The sequence below is a fragment of the Salmo salar genome, chromosome 05, assembly GCF_965601325.2.
Source record: "Salmo salar chromosome 05, fSalSal1, whole genome shotgun sequence".
Lineage (NCBI taxonomy): Eukaryota > Metazoa > Chordata > Actinopteri > Salmoniformes > Salmonidae > Salmo > Salmo salar.
The window spans coordinates 57,550,077-57,569,618 of record NC_138295.1 but is presented as its reverse complement, the minus strand read 5'-3'; the positions used below and the strand labels follow the sequence as shown (position 1 = coordinate 57,569,618).

Sequence of the window (19,542 nt, the reverse complement as noted above, 5' to 3'; positions counted from 1 at the left end):
CAAATCATGTCCAATCAATTGAATTTACCACACTCCAATCAAGTTGGAAAAAAATCTCAAGGATGATCAATGGAAACAGGATACACCTGAGCTCAATTTCGAGTCTCATAGCAAAGGGTCTGAATACTTAATGAAATATGGTATTTCTGTTTTCTGTTTTCTGTTTTAATACATTTGCAAACATTGATAAAACCTTTTTTTTTGCCTTTGTCATTGTGGGGTATTGTGTGCAGATGTATGAGATTTTTTATTTATTTAAACCTTTTTAGAATAAGGCTGTAACGTAACAAAATGTGAAAAAAGCTAAGGGGTCTGAATACTTTCCGAAGGCACTGTATATTTCAAGGAACATGGTGTAGAGTTTAAATGTAAGTATTTCGGGGAAGTAACACCCGGCCTAAATAATATAATAAATATCAAAGTCTCAAAGTGTGTAGAGGAACCAAACTATTTATGACTACATGCACTTCCATTACATCTACACAAATTGATACTGAAATTCATCTGACAGTTTACATATTATTGATAAGGTATCAGGCATTGTTGTCACCAATTTCTTGAACGCATTCAACCGAAATGTGCCTTCTGCATTTAACCCTACCTTTCATATTCTTACCCTTTGCCGGCCCCTTAGATTCAAACCAGTAAACTTTCGGTTACTGGCCCAACACTCTTAACTGCTAAGCTTCCTGTCGCCCATAATAAGTGAATTTAGCACACTATACTTACTATAGTTACTATGTCAGTTACTACAGAATATGGCAGTACCCTTCTGCAGCAGATCTTTCATATTGGGTACAGGGCTTCATTTCTCAGACCACAGAGGGCATCAAAAACAGTGAGACTATTGCCAGCTTATCTCTATCCAATGCAAGGCATTCTCCATATAATGCACATGCACATGTTACAAACAGCCAATCTTGAAATATGTACAAATTTTCTTATAGAAATCTTATAGAAATTTTCTTATAGTGAAATAAAGCTTCATCTGAGTATACAAGGCAAGAGGATTTCAATGTTAATCAAGATTGGTTGATAGGTGTGGATTGGTGGGGTTTGATGGGTTGGTTGATGTGTTTGGGTTGATTATGGTCTACATACAGTACAGTATGGCTGGGCGGTAAACAGTACAGAGGGACTTCCTGGATGCAGCACCAGATTAGAGGGAGGATTATCAGACTGGGGACATGAAGTGACAGTTCGCACCCATCAGAGACTCACACAGGGCTCACAGTCAACAGGAAGAGAGAGCACACAGAGAGAGGTAATGTGCTGATTCAGTCTTATTTTCTGCATGGATCAACAGACAAGCTATTAAACCATTAAATATTTTTGACTCGTTACATTGAAGGACTGTTAAAACTTGATTATGGCTATGTAATATAATGGTAATATTATTCATTTATGGAATTACAACACATTGCTTCAAAAGGCTTTAAAAAGCATAGGAATACATATTTATGAATGCAGTTAAATATATTTATGAGCAATTGTGAAGAAGGCATTCATATAAACCTTGACCATAAATGTTTCTTTGACTTTCTCTCTAGGCATTACAGCAAAATATATCTTAGTTGAATAAAAGTGCTAAGAAGGTTCTTATGAATGCCACTGTAGCACTCATAAAGGTGTAATGAAAAATTAATATGTGTATTGCTATATGTTGATATTATCACAACACCATTTCATATTCTATTTCACACTCGTCTTGTGCTCCAGACCAGTAGACACAGACAGAGATAGTGACCATTAGAGAAAGAGGAGAAAGAGGAGAGAGACCCCGGTGCTGTGATTGACTCATCGAGGCAGTAGAGGAAGGATGTGGGTCCTCATCTGGGCAGCTCTACTTCTCTCTCTGACAGAGAGAGCCACGTGCAAAAGTAAGGTCCCTTTTATCACTACTATTGTTAATACACACCTGGCATACATCCCAACAGATACTATCTCATAACAATTTTTTACAAACAAGTGAAGTAGTATCAGCGCTTCTTGTATTACTCATGACTGTATTAATTTCCCTTCATCAAATGAGGCCCCTGCAGCAGCATACAACATCACCTTCAGTCCAGCAGAGATAACACCACAGACTGGACTATGTGCTGTTATTCCATGTTCGTTCACTCACCCTGATGACTTCATTCCTCGCATAGCAATATGGTTTAAATGCCCTGATGCACAATGTTCTATTAAAGTCGAAATGGACTCTATTTTCCACTCAAAAAATTCCTCTGTAGCTCAGGAGGGTTACAGAAGGCGAGTGTCCCTACTGGAGACAGACCTGACAAAGAAGAACTGCAGTATGATCATCAACGACATCACTAAGACTGATGCTGGAGACTATAAACTAAGACTGTCCGGAACATTGAACAGTGGAAATAGAAGTAAATCTACATCCCGAGAGAAAATGAAAATTGCAGTGAAAGGTACAGCATTACTATTACTGTTAGGTACAGTGACATGAGTATTACTTTAGTGTAATTAATTATGTACACTTACTGCAACATACGTAGATCCAATTTACAAAGCCCAAGATTTCCGCAAGTCTCCCATTTCAAAGTGTTTATATTTCTAAACCTGCACTATGATTTCATACTTTATATGAGTATACATTTCTGCTGTTTTCTACATGGATACAAAATCCATGTTATAGCGTGACTTAAATGTAAAGGTAAATTCCTATTGAGCCGACATGTGCATTTACCATGAATACGGGAACATTGTCTCTAAATGTAAATCACACTGTTGTACGAATCTTCAACGATCCTGATTGAATTTAGGCCTCAGTCTGTGTTTCTATTTCCTGTCTCCAGCTCTGACCCAGAAGCCCTCAGTGTTGACTCCTCCTCTGACAGAGGGAGAACCAGCTACTCTGACCTGCACTGCCCCAGGGATCTGCTCTGGAACTCCTCCTAACATCACATGGACATGGAGAGGGACAGGAGACAACACCACTGAGCTCAGAGACAACACCACTACACAAAAGAGAGAGGATCTGACCAGCGTCACTACAACCCACTTCTCAACTTTGACCTTTACACCTTCAGTTGAGCACCACACCACCAAGGTCACGTGCCAAGTGACATTCAAAGGGAACATCACCACTGAGGAGACAGTGACTTTGAATGTGACTCGTAAGTAGCCTACATCATCTCACCTTACTTTGCACAACCCAACATCTTGTTGTGCTTCAACAGTTATATTTCATGATCATGATTAACTGATTATATACTTTATTTTCAAGATGTGAAGGAACCCAAGACCTCTGGTAGTAACACAGTGAGAGAGGGTGATACCCTGAATCTGACTTGCTTTGTTGACAGCTACCCACCACCACCATCTATCACCTGGAGTAAGAATGGGACAACAGCTTTGGAACAGAATAACTCTGGACTGGGCGCTCTCACCATCTCTAACATGACAAGAGAACATCCTGGGGAGTATGTGTGTAAAGCTCAACACCTCAACAGGACTTTGACAGCTTCCATTGTTGTCACTGTGATCTGTGAGTACAAACAACACTGTACAAACCTGACTGAAAATAGCTTGCAACATGTTTACTTTAAATTGTCCATGACATATCTTCCCCCTCTGTCTCTCATTAGACCATCCAGTGATTCTCAATGCTTCTGGGTGTGTCATCCAGGCAAAGGTCATGACCTGTGTGTGTGTCAGTCAGGGGGTTCCCTTACCTGTCATAGGCTGGCTTAACACTGAGGAGTACTCCCTCACTAAATCAGTGTTGAGGTCCTCAGTGAACACCACCATCAGGATGCATGTCGGAAACAACACCAACACTACTGTGGAGTGTGTCAGCATAAATGAAGTGGGCAGAGTGAGAGAGAAGCTGCAAGTCACCCAAAAAGAGAGCCAAGGAAAGCAAGGAGGTACAGATATAAGTTGTTACTTTGTTAGAGAGCAAGAGCTTCCCAATCCCACCCAATATGTATGCAGCATAGAGGATTTATATGCTTTGAGTGAGAAAATATAATGTTATTATTTCATTTAAAAAGAAAATAAGAGGATACAAAGTATTGTGAGCCGCTCCTGAAAACATACATGCTTTGTTCTCTTCATAGAGGAAGTATCTAAAGACATCTTAGCTATGCTGTTGAACAAACCACTGATTGCTGCATTTGCGATTGGTGCAGCCTTCTCAGCCACCATCTGTTGTATCTTCCTGTGTTTGACAGGGAAATGTAAAAGGTACATGCATTCTGTTACTGAAGTACAGTTAGTGTTATATGAGTGTTTGTGATTGTCTTCAGAAATTCATATTTCCTATCAAGAGTATCAGATATATTGTCAAAAGTTGCAATGCCTTGCACCATGTTGTAATGGAGGTGCTTGCTAATCCCTCTAACATATAGTTATTGAGACATTTTTTTTATAATATTTTCCCTAGATGCAAAGAGAGGATCCCAAAGGACTCAGACTCCAAAAGCCCTTTAACGAACCTGGAGATGGTGGCATGTGAAGACCAACAGGTGCAGTACCAGTTTCCTTCTTTATTCAGCTTTATCAACATTCAGTTAGCATTGACAGCATAAACAGATCTTGGACCACCAAGCTAACAAGATTCCTAACACAGTGCTTTCTGTAATCTACTCCATAGACGGATGCAGGACGGGCTGTGCGGGGCAAACAGACCCCTCTACAGGTGGTGCTGATGAAGGGAGCTGAAAACACAGGACCCCAGACCAGTGGAGCTGCAGGAAACTCTGCCAAAGGGGAAGAACCAAAAGATGTGCACTACGCCGCTATCAACTACTCCCAACTGAAGAAGACTTCTGAGGAGGCAGAAAAGAAGACCACCACAACAGAGTCAGAGTACGCCAAAATCAAACGAGAGAATAAGAAAGAAGGGGATGAAGATGGAGGAGAAGGGAGTGGAGTGATGGACGCGGAGGAGAACGAGCCAGCAGCAGAGACAGATGAGAATACAGCGCTTTACTCCAATGTCAAGGCTATTATGGGTGGTGAGTGACAAAGCAATTTTCGCTAGAAACGTGGGGGATAGCATGCAGCATTATATAGCCATGTGTTCTTATATCATTTCCTCAATCCAGATTGAAAGTTTTATGTTGATAATGGGACTTTTGTTCAACTGAAACTACTGTAGTTTTGGTGTTGTTTCCTCATGTGCTGAATCAAGTTGGAATGTTTTATGATAATACAGAGACATTGTATAATAACTGAAACAACTGTAGTTAATAGTTTTGGTAAATGATTTATTTTACAGCCCTGTGTCAGATGTTACTGTTTGTATCTGGTGGTTTTATATTTTCAATAAGAATATTTTCTAGTTGTACATAGAAGCAAGTTTTGGTAATGTTTTTGTAAAGTTTTTCAAGGATGTGTCATTTTACTTTTGTAATGATTGTGTATTGTCACCAGGTGGAAGGACTGACAAAGATGTGGTTTGGAAAAGTAGAGAGGTCAAACCATTTCTTTTTTTTCTCCTCTTTCCTTTCATTTTAGCATTTTGATTTGACAAGTGGGTGGGGATATTAGGTAGTATGTGTGGATGTAATCAATATATTTCTGTAAATACTATTCTTATACACTGGCGAAAATGTTGGCAAAATGTTATTAAGAATTCTCATTTTGGGCTAGCAAGAGAGCTCAAATGAAATGAATCAAGAAAAAAAGTACATCATGCTTTTAAAGGTTGTGTGCTATAGACAGGTTGGTTGTTTAGCAACAAAACAGATGCGTGCACAACTATGGGGTAAAACAGACGGGTTGGCTTAGATTGTTGACAACATGTAAACCTTATTTAGTCTCCAATGTTTGAAAATATAAATACATTTGTACAATGAGCACGTTGTTTCTCAAATACATTGTTAGTTGTTGGTTAGCTATGTAGCATTTTTTTGTGCCATATTAGCAAATAACACACAAAAAAATGACATTTCAAGAACAACATACAACTTGATGAAACAAGCCACCTACAATTCCCCACATGGCAGCATTGTGTCATTGTTGCTAGATATCTGGCCATCCAGAATCACGACAACACACAGTCTTCTGCCCCATTGAAGGGTGCGTATCGTTTTCATGACATTGTCAGCTAACCCGTTTATGAGAATATTTTTCTATTCATAAGTGTGCATTATTGCAGTATTGTTTTACATTGAGGCACTACCTCAATCTTTTTTTGTATATTCATTTGTTTGTTCTCTGAAATCTGTTAAAAGAATGTATAAATAGTATATTTTCCAACTTACCATTTTTCATTCAACAGTAATTATAGGCTACCAATTGAATAAATCAGGAATGGGCAACTTTGATGGGGGTGGAGCCCACAAGAAAAAAAATCATCACAGGGGGCCTCAGTGGCTCAGAGGTCTGCATACCCACATCCATACCCACACATGAAGTCAGAGCCGGCCGTATCCTTTTGGGGGCCCTAAGTTAAATGTTGTTTCTACCACCTTGTGAGCACAACATTTTAGGTCTCCCCTCTTGAGGGCGGAGAGAAAAAATGAGGTTTTGGAGTTAATTTACTGTAATTCTACAAATTTTGCAATGGGGTGTAAAGAAAAGGTTGCAGTTTGAAAGCAAGTTTGCTACAAATCCACACATTTTCCCATGGGGCGGAGAGAAAAATGTGCAGTTTTATAGTTAGCCTCCTGCAATTATACACATTTTGCCATAGGGTGGAGAGAAATGTTTGCAGCTTTTAATATGATATCTGAGTGAGAGTGACTAGCAAAATCAATGGGGCCCCCTCAGTCGATAACTCAACCATGGTAACTACAAGTTTAGATAGCTGGCTGCTAGACTAACATACCAATCTTTTTTTTTGCTGACATGGGCTAATTGAGTAACTATCAGTGACTGACATAACAAGAGAGAAACTGCTGATGCAAAACCAAATTTCGAAATTACACCTTGTGTATTATACTATTCTAACTCTCAACAGTAAGCTGAGACTCTGACTGTGTTCCCCTCCCTCCCCAAAAATATTATTATATATTTTTTTTTCTTTGGAAATTGATCCATGGCCCTACAAAAGGGGGGCCTCCACCAATTGGAATCCCTGGTATAAATGTTAATCTGAATATTTTTTTATTCTCCAAAATTAATATTTTTTTTGATAGAACTATTTCAGTTCATTCACCATTTATTCTATGTTGACTTTGGAACACGTATCCATTCGACACATAGATTCAGTTCGACATTGTATCTGAGGCCATCTCCATTTTGAAGTAGTGAATTTTCTTCTTCCAACTTCTGAGTGGGCAAACAAACTGAAATGGTGCATACTGCCACCTAGAGTGTGTTATCTGGACAGGTATAAAGCTGAAGTAAGGATATGCATTTTCTTGGTACCATTTGAAAGGAAACACTTTGAGGTTTGTGGAAATATGAAAGGTATGTAGGAGAATATAACACATTAGATCTGGTAAAAGATAATACAAAGAAAAAAAAAACAGTTTTTTTGTTTGTTTTTGAACGATCATCTTTGACATGCAAGAGAAAGGTCATAATGGATTATTCCAGCCCGGGTGCAATTTAGATATTGGCCAATAGATGGCAGCAGTGTATGCGCAAAGTTTTAGTCTGATCCAATGAACCATTGCATTTATGTTCAATATTTTGTATCAAGACAGTCCAAATGTACCTAATTTGTTTATTAACAACTTTTCATGTTCAAAACTGTGCACTCTCCTCAAGCAATATCATGGTATTATTTCACTGTAATAGCTACTGTAAATTGGACAGTGCAGTTAGGTTAACAAGAATTTAAGCTTTCTGCCAATATCAGATATGTCTATGTCCTGGGAAATGTTCTGGTTACATACAACCTCATGCTAATCGCATTAGCCTATGCTAGCTCAACTGTCCCGCAGAGGACCCACCAATCCTGAAGACGTTTTTAACCCACAGGAAGTCCCACCCAGTTGACTACTTCAAAATAGTTTAAGTCCTCAATGGCTCTGCCTGTGCTACAATCGACCTTTGGGCTCTAGAGTCCTCTATCAAATGGCGACCCGTCTTTCAGGGCAGGTGGGGCAGAGCCTTTCCTGTTTAGCAAAAAACTATATATAGACATTTTATGCTGTTGCCTGTTTTGGATGTTATTTTGGCATTAATATGTGTCACCTATCAGTACGCCAACAATGTAAAAAATATATATAATTGAGTTGATAAACATGGTATCTTTTTTGCTTTCTTGAGGAAGGCATCTCCAAAATGCAGGTGTTTCAGCCTAGCTCAGTCCTTTCTCTGGTGGTGGGGCAGCCAGCAGAAAATATGGAGCGTAGGGTTTGGTAATGTTCTCTAGTTGTGCCACAATTGGCTCAGTGTTCGGTCACACATGGCGACACTACGGCACCGCAAAACCTATGGGTAGAGCTCGAAAATTCAAGCCTCTTGGGTGGTGCCATAGATTTACATTAGAAGTGCCCATCCAAGAAGGCTCAAGGTCTACAGATAAAATGATGTCAAATCAGCATTGATTGGACACATCATGTCGACATCATACTTTCAAAATCTTAGCTAGCAAGCCAGACAAGCAGTCATCATCATGAATCTAGTTGACAATCTACTTGCAAATCCTTTTCAATCCTTGTCATATGAAGAGAAATTATACATAAAACATTTCGGTACTCATCGACCATTGGACATAAGAGTTACACAACAAGTTGGAAATTGCAAATTCAACAGTGAGTGGTTTGGAAGGAATCAGTGGCTAACTTGCAAAGCAAACACTAGCCTGCTATTCAGTGGAGAGGGTGTGTGGTCCAAGTGTGGGTTTGAGGATCTTTTTTTCCAAGCTTAAAAGGATAAACATTCACATGCAAAACCATGGGCCAGAATAGGTTGAATACATTGGCCATGCTGTCAATCCAGCATGACTTCTGCCGCATTCAAAACAACTGGAAACACGGAACTGGGAAATCTCAGACTTCAGTGAGTTCAAGACAACTGGGAACTCTGAAAAAACTCTGACTGGGAAAATACATTTTGAACGGTCATCCAACTTGATATTCCAAGTCGGGAACTCGGGCCTCTTTCTAGCGCTCCGACTTGAAGATCACTGACATCATGATTCGACTTTGTTTTTTCAGAGTTCCCAGTTGTCTTGAAAAGCCCCATAAATCCAGAGAATGCCAGACTTTGGTGACAAAGTTTGATGACAACATTTTCCAACAAGGACCACCGTGCCACCTTCCTGTTCAAGTGAGCACAGCACAAACGGGTGAGTCCAAAAATGTATTGTATGCTGCTGCATAAATAATGTAAAATGCCAGGGAGATATCTATACTGTATCCAAGAAAGTAATACTAAGTGTATGTTGTGTAGTAAGCTGTTAGTAGCCCATGTGCCTCACACTAATAATTTGGTCCCTTTCCCCTCATTACTTAGCCTACTGTTCTGACTTGGTGGTGCACATGTAGCCTGTTTTAGAGAAATGTCATTATCGAATATTGTAAGAGCTTTCATTGTCTGCTTCTATGCCCCTTTTATTTATCCTACAGTTCTGACTTGGTGTACAGGGAGAATACTGTAAGAACAGCCCATGTTCTGAATTATGTCGCTGTACATTTCAAAAGTGCTGAACACATAGTTATATTCAGTACGTCGGTCTTAGCTCGCTCATTAATGTCTTAATTGAAATAACAGATTTCCTCTTATCCGCTCATCGTTCCCTTATGCCATAGTTTGTACATCAGTAGAAACCACATTTGTTTAAGCAAGTCAGCCATATCAGCTATTGTCACGACTTCCGCCGAAGTCGGTCCCTCTCCTTTTTCGGGCGGCGTTCGGCGGTTGACGTCACCGGTCTTCTAGCCATCGCCGCTCCACCTTTCATTTTCCATTTGTTTTGTCTTGGTTTTCCGCACACCTGGTTCACATTCCCTCATCTGACTAAATGTGTATTACCCTCTGTTCTCCCCAAGTTTGTGTGGAATTGTTTGTTTGTTACTGTGTGTGGTTCGCATCAGGCTGGTTTGCGCCGGGTATGTGTTTGACCCGTGTGTTTTGTTTATTGGACCGTTAGTGTACTTTGGGCGTTATCGTTGTTTTCCTTGGGCATGAATAAAGTGCGCCTGTTGTCACCCATCTCTGCTCTCCTGCACCTGACTTACCTTCAACCAGTTGCGCACATCGTGACAGCTATGTTAAAAAAACAGTAAATGAGGCTGAATGAACTGTTTCGCTGCCAGACACGACTCCGCTGATAGCCAGGTGTAGAGGTGGTAAGGATTCACTCCATGGTGCTGAAAAGAAAGCTCTGCTGTTGAGACAGGTTTATGTAGACCCTAACAGTTTGTGGGCACCGTTTGTGGAAGGCTCTGTATAGCCCCGTATTGACATGATTGGTTGACGGTAGGTGGAGGCGGTACACCCTCTAGAAACACAAACTCACTTGACAACTTCTTTCACAATAGCTCTGCTCTGCTAAGCACAAGAGGTATGAAAGCTCTGAAGTCTGTGGAGGCTGCATGACAATAAATGCTGTACGGCCACTTCAAACTTTCAGACACGGTTGAATTGTAGCCGTAATGCTGAGGTGGCATTCCCATCTTACTGTGGGAATAGATATCACTGAATGATGAAAATATTGTTATAAAGTAGGATAATGCAATTGAAGGCATCAAATTGTTGCTTACTGAAACTTCCAAAGTCATCACATTTTTATAATAGCCTACATTTGAAGCAATAGCCTACCCACGTTCATTTCGTGCTGCTGAGTGGGGACTAGTCTTAATACATCAATCATTATCAGATATATATGTTTTCACTGAATCTCCGTTTGGATAGGCTATTGGTTATGCTGCAATTAGGCTGGGGAAAATGTTAGCTAAACTAAGGTCATTGATGCCCATGATCATCTTTTCCAGTTGGATTATTTATTAGCACTGAGTAGAACATTTTGCCAGCATGATATGTAGTTTACAAGTGGATTATTTTGCTCTTCTCTTGCAGTATCTTAGTAGCCTAGGCCTACTCCCGACCAAAAGCCTGTGACTTCACTGACTTGAGTCAATCTTTGTGATTTTGTTTCGCTGAATCTCCATCTCCAGGCCTATAGGCTATTTGATTAATTGGTTTCTGGCTGGGCAAATAAGGGAGGTGGTATTGCTCATCTATTTGTTTGCTCATCTATCACTGATCAGAAACTGTTAGCATGTGTAGGCCTATCATTTTGCTCAAAAAGCACATGTGCACAACAAAATCTGTAATTTTTCACGATAGTACATGCAATATGCTTTGTGGACTTCACTGGACAGAGGTTGCTTTCCGGTTTTCCGATAAAACAAAGGTATGGTTGAATTTTCCACTGTTTCTTCTTATGGTCTCGGCCTTTAGGCCTACATGTCACAGTTGCAAGGCATATGAATTAACAGGGTATAGAGCAAGCAACTCAATTATCACAACACACAGATTGTAATATGGCTTTTTTGAGGGTGGTTTGGCTTCCCCAGTGATTTCACCCACACACCGCTACTTCACAATGGGGGTGGCATTAAGTGTTGAGGAGGAGCAGTTGAAATGGAAGATTCCCAGTGTCTGCAACCGCTCTTTACGCTGCTGCTACTCTCTGTTTATCATATATGCCTAGTCACTTTAACTATACTTTCATGTACATACTACCTCAATTGGCCTGACCAACCAGTGCCCCCGCACATTGGCTGTCCAGGCTATCTGCATTGTGTCCCGCCACCCACCACCCGCCAACCCCTCTTTTACGCTACTGCTACTCTCTGTTCATCATATATTCATAGTCACTTTAACCATATCTACATGTGCATACTACCTCAATCAGCCCGACTAACCGGTGCCTGTATGTTGCCTCGCTACTGTTATAGCCTCGCTACTGTATATAGCCTCGCTACTGTATATAGCCTCGCTACTGTATATAGCCTCGCTACTGTTATTTTTCACTGTCTTTTTACTGTTGTTTTTATTTCTTTACTTACCAATTATTCACCTAATACCTTTTTTGCACTGTTGGTTTTTTGCACTGTGCCTGTAAGTAAGCAGTTCACTGTTAGGTCTACACCTGTTGTATTCGGCGCACGTGACAAATAAACTTTGATTTGATTTGATTTGTGACACCTCCCCTTGATGAGACGTAGATCCGGGGGGGAAACGGAGAAGACATTATCTGCCATGCTGAGTTTTGATGCAGAATCATGACCATATCAAGATAGGCAGTCAAATCAAATTGTATTTGTCACATACACGTGTTTAGCTGACGTTATGGCGGGTGTAGCAAAATGCTTGTGTTTCTAGCTCCAACAGTGCAGTAATATCTAACAAGTAATATCTAACACACAATCTATAGTAAATACAATGACGCCGACAGAGAGGGCTACCTCGCTTCTCGCTCTTAGGAAACTTTGCAGTATTTAGTTTTTTTATGTATTATTTATTACATTGTTAGCCCAGATTTTGTTTTGTGTTATTACATACAGCCGGGAAGAACTATTGGATATCAGAGCAGTGGTAACTCACCAGCACTACCAGAATTATGACCAGGAATACGACTTTCCCGAAGTGGATCCTTTGTTCGAACCCCCCAGGGCAATTGAACTGATTCCAGAAGCCGACCCAAAACAACGCCGGCGGAGGAGAGGTACTCGGAGTGGTCTTTTAGTCTGACTCAGGAGGCGCGCACATCACCCACCGCTTCCGAGTATATTTCTCGCAAATGTTCAGTCTCTGGATAATAAAACAGAGTCTATCAAACCTGGGCTGTCTCTTGCGCAAGTCATAAGTGAGCTTTTCAAGAGGAAGAAAGTCAACAATCTGGTCAATCCCCATTTGAAATGTAGAAGAAGTATTAGAAGCCTACAATAGGAGAACACATTTCTTAGCAAAGTATGTGATAGTCATAAACACATTTTCTCTGTCAGGATCAAGAACAAAGTCCTGCTGGGCATTAAATGGGGTCATATCAAACTGTACGTCTAGTATTTTCTGTGCAGCAGTATGTATAGATTGCCAAAATCTGGTAATCTCTCTACAACTCCAAAATACATGCATATAGGTTCCACTTTCAGAGGTACATCTTTTACAATCAGGATAAATGTCTGTATTCATTCTATGGAGTCTCACTGGGGTGTAATAAAATGTATACAAAAACGTATAATTAGATTCTTTCATTTTTACATTAGTAGAGGAGCAGTATACCCTGTTGCAAACATCTGCCCATAACTCATCGCTAATAGTCAGACAAAGGTCCTTTTCCAAGATTATTTTCAGAGGAGTAAAGGAGGAGCCTCCTTTCTCAGAAATGAGTCTATAGATGTAGGAGATTTTGCCTTTGATGGATTGTGCTGTAGCAAGAATGGTCTCAACTTCATTCAGCTGAGCTCTAAACCTCCCCTTGGAAGTAAATGATGAAATGATGTGTCTAACTTGAAGATATTTAATATTGGCACATTGAATTCACTGCAGAGCTCTTGAAAGGATGTCAGTGTAGAGTTTTTCTGATGAAACAGGTCTGAAAATGTCCTGATCCCTAGAGTATGCCAAAGATTAAAGTTGGCAAGTCTGGGTTGCATACTATAGGTGAGTGAGAGCATATTTGGGAGAAAATGCCAATGTATTTCTTACAGTCCCTCCATGCTAGTAGGGTGCTGTAAATCAGAAAGGTTGAGGCTATGTTGCCCACTTCACTAAATGTATTAATAAATATAATTGAGATTAGGGGCAATGAACCACAGGATTGGGCTTCTATCTGAATCCATATTGAGTCTTGTCTGTTTGTGATCCATTTTACCATGTTGTGAATTTGGACAGACCAGTAGTACAATTGAAGGCAGTGAAGGGCAAGAACACCCTTTGTCTATTGCCCCATATAAATTTGGTGATGCTTTGGTTAGTTGTTTTGAAAAAGGAAACTGGGAGATAGTGTAACAGTGTAGGTTCCGTCCCTCTCTTCGCCCCAACCCGGGCTCGAACCAGGGACCCTTGCACACATCAACAACTGACACCCCACGAAGCAACGTTACCCATCGCGCCACAAAAGCCGCAGCCCTTGCAACTCAAGGCGAAACCCTACTTCAAGTCTCAGAGCGAGTGACGTCACTGATTGAAATGCTATTAGCGCGCACCACCACTAACTAACTAGCCATTTCACATCGGTTACACTAGCATGGGAGCATCTGAAATAAATAGTTCAATCTAAGGAGAATGTTCATACGGATAACACTGATTCTTCCGACTAAGCTAATTGGGAGGGAGATCCAGGTTTGGAGATTGTTCTTGATTCGATCCAGGAGTGGGAGATAATTTTCCTTGAAAAGGCAATTCAGATCTGGTGTTACAAAGATCCCAAGGTATTGAAACCCCTGTGTCTTCCATTAGAACAGACAGAGTGTCTTCATAGAGCTGTTCAGTGTAAGATTGAGAGGGCAAACAGTGGATTACTTAAAATGTATCTTATATCCTGAAAACTTGCCATACTGAGCAATTGTGTCTAAAATGGAGGAAGGGATTTATCAGGGTTGGATATGTAGCGCAAGACATCATACGCATAGAGCGAAATCTTGTGCTGCAGGGCGCCTGCAGAAGCACCCATAATACTTGGATTTCTCCTTATCAACTCTGCCAAAGGCTCCGCCCCCAACAAGTAGAGAGGGGGGCAGCGAGCATCCGTGTCTTTTGCCACGTCCCCAAAAATTCAGACCATTAGTAGTCACCATGGCATTTGGATGAGAGTATAGGGACTTAATCCATTTAATAAAGTTTGGGCCCATATTGAACTTTTCTAAGACTGAAAACAGAAAGCTCCACTCCATCCTGTCGAACGGCTTCTCAGCATCCAGTGAAGCCAGCAGGACAGGGGTCTTCTGTGCCTTTACTTGATCAATAATATCAAAAAGACGGCAAATGTTATCAGAAGAGTACCTGCCTCAAAAAAATCCAGTTTGGTCCGCATTTATTATTTTGCGAAGATGAGTGTTTAGTCTTGCGGTCGGAGGCCGAGCAGTTGCCATACTAGGCAGTGATGCAACCTGTCAGGATTCTATTGATGGTGCAGCTGTAAAACCTTTTGAGGATCTGAGGACCCATGCCAAATCTTTTCAGTCTCCTGAGGGGGAATACGTTTTGTTGTGCCCCATTCACGACTGTCTTGATGTACTTGGACCATGTTAGTTTGTTGGTGATGTGGACGCCAAGGAACTTGAAGCTCTCAACCTGCTCCACTACAGCCCCGTCGATGAGAATGGGGGTGTGCTCGGTCCTCCTTTTCCTGTAGTCCAAAATCATCTCTTTTGTCTTGATCATGTTGAGGGAGAGGTTGTTGTCCTTGCACCACACGGTCAGATCTCTGACCTCCTCCTAAAAAATCAAATCAAATTTTATTTGTCACATACACATGGTTAGCAGATGTTAATGCGAGTGTAGCGAAATGCTTGTGCTTCTACTTCCGACCATGCGGTAATATATAACAAGTAATCTAACCTAACAATTTCACAACAACTACCTTATACACACACAAGTGTAAAGGAATGAATAAGAATATGTATATAAAAATATATGAATGAGTGATGGCCGAACGGCATAGGCAAGATGAAGTAGATGGTATAGAGTACAGTATATACTTATGAGATGAGTAATGTAGGGTATGTAAACATTATATAAAGTGGCATTGTTTAAAGTGGCTAGTGATACATTTATTACATCAAGATGGCAAGATGCAGTAGATGGTATAGAGTACAGTATATACATATGAGATAAGTAATGTAGGGTATGTAAACATTATATAAAGTGGCATTGTTTAAAGTGGCTAGTGATACATTTATTACATACATTTTTCCATTATTAAAGTGGCTAGAGTTGAGTCAGTATATTGGCAGCAGCCACTCAATGTTAGTGATGGCTGTTTAACAGTCTGATGGCCTTGAGATAGAAGCTGTTTTTCAGTCTCTCAGTCCCCGCTTTGATGCACCTGTACTGACCTCGCCTTCTGGATGTTAGCGTGGTGAACAGGCAGTGGCTCGGGTGATTGTTGTCCTTGATGATCTTTTTGGCCTCCTGTGACATCGGGTGATGTAGGTGTCCTGGAGGGCTGTCTCATCGTTGTCTGTGATTAGGCCTACCACTGTTGTGTCATCAGCAAACTTAATGATGGCGTTGGATTTGTGCCTGGCCATGAAGTCATGAGTGAACAGAGAGTACAGGAGGGGACTGAGCACGCACCCCTGAGGGGCCCCCGTGTTGAGGATAAGCATGGCGAATGTGTTGTTACCTACCCTTACCACCTGGGGGTGGCCCGTCAGGACGTCCAGGATCCAGTTGCAGAGGGAGGTGTTTAATCCCAGGATCGATAGCTTAGTGATGAGCTTTGAGGGCACTATGGTGTTGAACGCTGAGCTGTAGTTAATGAGTAGCATTCTCACATAGGTGTTCCTTTTGTCCAGGTGGAAAAGAGCAGTGTGTAGTGTAATAGAGATTGCATCATCTGTGGATCTGTTGGTGCGGTATGCAATTTGGAGTGGGTCTATGGTTTCTGGGATAATGGTGTTGATGTAAGCCCTGACCAGCCTTTCAAAGCATTTCATGGCTAAAGACGTGAGTGCTACGGGTTGGTAGTCATGTAGGCAGTTTACCTTAGTGTTCTTGGGCACAGGGACTATGGTAGTCTGCTTGAAACATGTTGGTATTACAGACTCAGGCAGGGAGAGGTTGAAAATGTCAGTGAAGACACTTGCGCTTTCCTTTGTAGTCTGTAAAAGTTTGCAAACCCTGCCACATCCGACGAGTGCCAGAGCCGGAGTAGTACGATTCGATCTTAGTCCTGTATTCAGCTTTGTCTGTTTGATTGTTCGTCGGAAGGCGGGATTTCTTATAAACTTCCGGGTTAGAGTCCCGCTCCTTGAAAGCAGCAGCTCTGCCCTTTAGCTCGGTGCGAATGTTGCCTGTAATCCATGGCTTCTGGTTGGGGTTTGTACGTACAGTCACTGTGCAGCGACGCTCCTCAGCCCTGAGTCTCCAGCGACGCTCCTCAGCCCTGAGTCTCCAGCGACGCTCCTCAGCCCTGAGTCTCCAGCGACGCTCCTCAGCCCTGAGTCTCCAGCGACGCACCTAAGCCCAGAGCCTTCAGCAGTGGTCTACAGCCCTGAGCCTTCAGCGGGGGTGGGCAGGTTAGAATGGGGACTAAGGCCGGAGCCAGAGCCACCTCCGTAGTTGGAGGATTGAGGTGGGGGGTGGGGGTGGGGGGTGTAGCACGGGAGTTTGGGGTTATTTTTTGAGGGGTTTTTGTTTAGGTGCATTCGGGGTCTGCTGGGGTTTTGATAGGACCTCCAATTAGAGGTAGCAGGTTGTCGTTGCCTCTAATTGGAGGCCATATTTAGTTGGGTTAGTTTTCTCTTGTGTTTTGTGGGTGGATGTTTCCTGTATAGTCTGTGCACCTTACGGGACTGTTTTCGTCGTTTGTTTTGTTTGTGTTTTTTCCTTCAATACATAAGAAGATGGTCAATATACTCGCTGCATTTTGGTCCACTCCTTACGACGATCGTTACACAGACAAGTGAAGTATTACTCATGACTCTATTAAATTCCCTCCATCAGGACAGGCACCTCCAGCAGCAGCTCCAGCAGCTGCAAACAAATACAGCAAACCTTCAGTCCAGAAAAAATAACAGCACAGACTGGCCTATGTGCTGTTATTTCATGTACTTTCACTCACCCTGATCACGTCAAGTTTAGAACAGCAATATGGTACAAATGCCCTATGAACGGCAAATGCGATAAGGGTAAAGAAATCATTTTTGAGGCAAAGGACTGTAGAGCTGTCTGGGAGTTTATTGGGCGCCCTCTAGTGAACATTATTACTACTACTACCACCACCAAGCTGAAGAATCAGACATTTTCTGTCTTGGCTACTTTTCCCATGTTCAGCAATTCAAGGTGATCCTCAGATACGTCTATTGTCTTTTTACACACAATCATCTTGACATATGTCATTCTTACCTGAGATAAAAGCAACACAGGCTCATTAGAATATGTACAAAATAGTGATATTAACCATTTCAGTTATATGTCACAGCTACTGACATTAGTTGACCACAGGTAACATATTACTTATATATTGAATATAACATTATATTGCCATATATCACATAGCATGGGGCTCCATTGGTCCAAAACAGAACAGTCAAGTGTGAAGTAGTTGATGTGTAATTGAGGTCCGATGTCTGTTGCAGAGGTCTCTGGTGGAGGATTCAACAAACACCATGTGGTTGGTGTTTGGAGCTGCTTCTGCCCCTGTTGCTGAACATCAAAGGTAAAACTCTTATGTTTCTCATTCCCTCTTGTCAGTGTGAATAACTACTCAATTACACCACAATAACTCAGACTGCGGAAATGAATTAAGACTACATATGTAATACTAGAAAAGCAGTAATCTAGATATGCAATTGCACTGTAAAACTGATTTGGTGGTTTTACTGCATTGACCCAGTTGACTTTGAGTGTGTCAAACTTATAGCAAACAACACTAAAACAAAAGGGTACAGAGTAGACACAGGTTCCAACTGTCACACATGGCAGCAGGGAATCAGACTAATGTTCCAGTGCTGAGGGATGGCTGGCGTCCATCTTGGATCAACCTTGTCCCTCTCACTTAAAGTGTTGCCAGTGGTGAGAGTGAGACATATGCTTCCTCCACATAGGGTCTCTGCTCTTACCATCTCACCCAGGGAGATCCTCATGATATCATCCTCTGTTCTCTCTCTCTTTGTTCTTTCTGATCATCTTTTCTCAGTGATTCCGTTTGAAACTGTATATGTATTGTAGATTGTTCATTGATATACAGTTTCGCTCTCAATATTCCAATTTGCAATCTCCCTCATTCCCTCTCTCAGATGTCAGTGGCCAGTGGAATGTTTGGGTTCCAAGGGACGTCTCGGCCATGACCAACTCCTGCGTGGTCATCTACTTCACGTTCATGTATGCGGCCACACCGCGGCATCCACGACGTCTGGTACTTTGGCAAGCCTTACCCCCAGCTCTTCCCACCTGTGGTGTTCAAGACATTGCGCGGGAAAGTTACAAAGGGCGTACCAAGCTCATTGGGGACCTGCACCAAAGGAACTGCACCCTGCTCATCAGTAATATAGGTACAGAGCACTCCCTGACGTACTACTTCCGTGCCGACCTGGACGGTGCCAACATCTACACCTACCCAGAGTTCTCTGAGCTCAAGGTGCTGGGTAAGCCCGCTGAGAGACCCTGAGAGGCTTTTTTTAACAGTATGTTTTATGGTCTGGATTGCCCTCGCCTGGTATCATATCTGTTTGTGCTGTCTTGCCAACTACTGTGGCCACTGTTTGGATTGACTTGGCATAACAATGACAGTAGGAGTTGGCAAGCACAAAAAGATATGGGACCAGCAAAGGATTGCCCTAGCTGTGATTATAATTATTTTAATTTGAATGAGAATAGGTAAATGTTGTGAATTTGTTTATTTTAAGTCATTCACTTATGTCCTCTCTGTCCCCCATACCAGCCCACATTGACATCCCTGTGGAGATAGTTGCTGATGACGTTGGCGTGCTACAGCATCCTCCA

General features: G+C 41.7%; 1 protein-coding gene across 1 annotated transcript in view; it reads left to right on the top strand.

Annotated features, from left to right (window-relative positions):
• Positions 1–1,723: 1,723 nt before the first annotated feature.
• LOC123743122 (sialic acid-binding Ig-like lectin 5) overlaps positions 1,724–19,542 on the top strand; it is a 42,827-nt gene continuing 25,008 nt past the window's right edge. Inside the window, exons 1-7 of the mRNA XM_082975292.1 lie at positions 1,724–2,423; positions 2,811–3,131; positions 3,242–3,502; positions 3,603–3,884; positions 4,077–4,203; positions 4,403–4,484; positions 4,613–4,976. Of these exons, the coding sequence (XP_082831418.1) occupies positions 2,198–2,423; positions 2,811–3,131; positions 3,242–3,502; positions 3,603–3,884; positions 4,077–4,203; positions 4,403–4,484; positions 4,613–4,976 (1,663 nt within the window). The 5' untranslated portion in view covers positions 1,724–2,197. The remainder of the gene's footprint in view (positions 2,424–2,810; positions 3,132–3,241; positions 3,503–3,602; positions 3,885–4,076; positions 4,204–4,402; positions 4,485–4,612; positions 4,977–19,542) is intronic.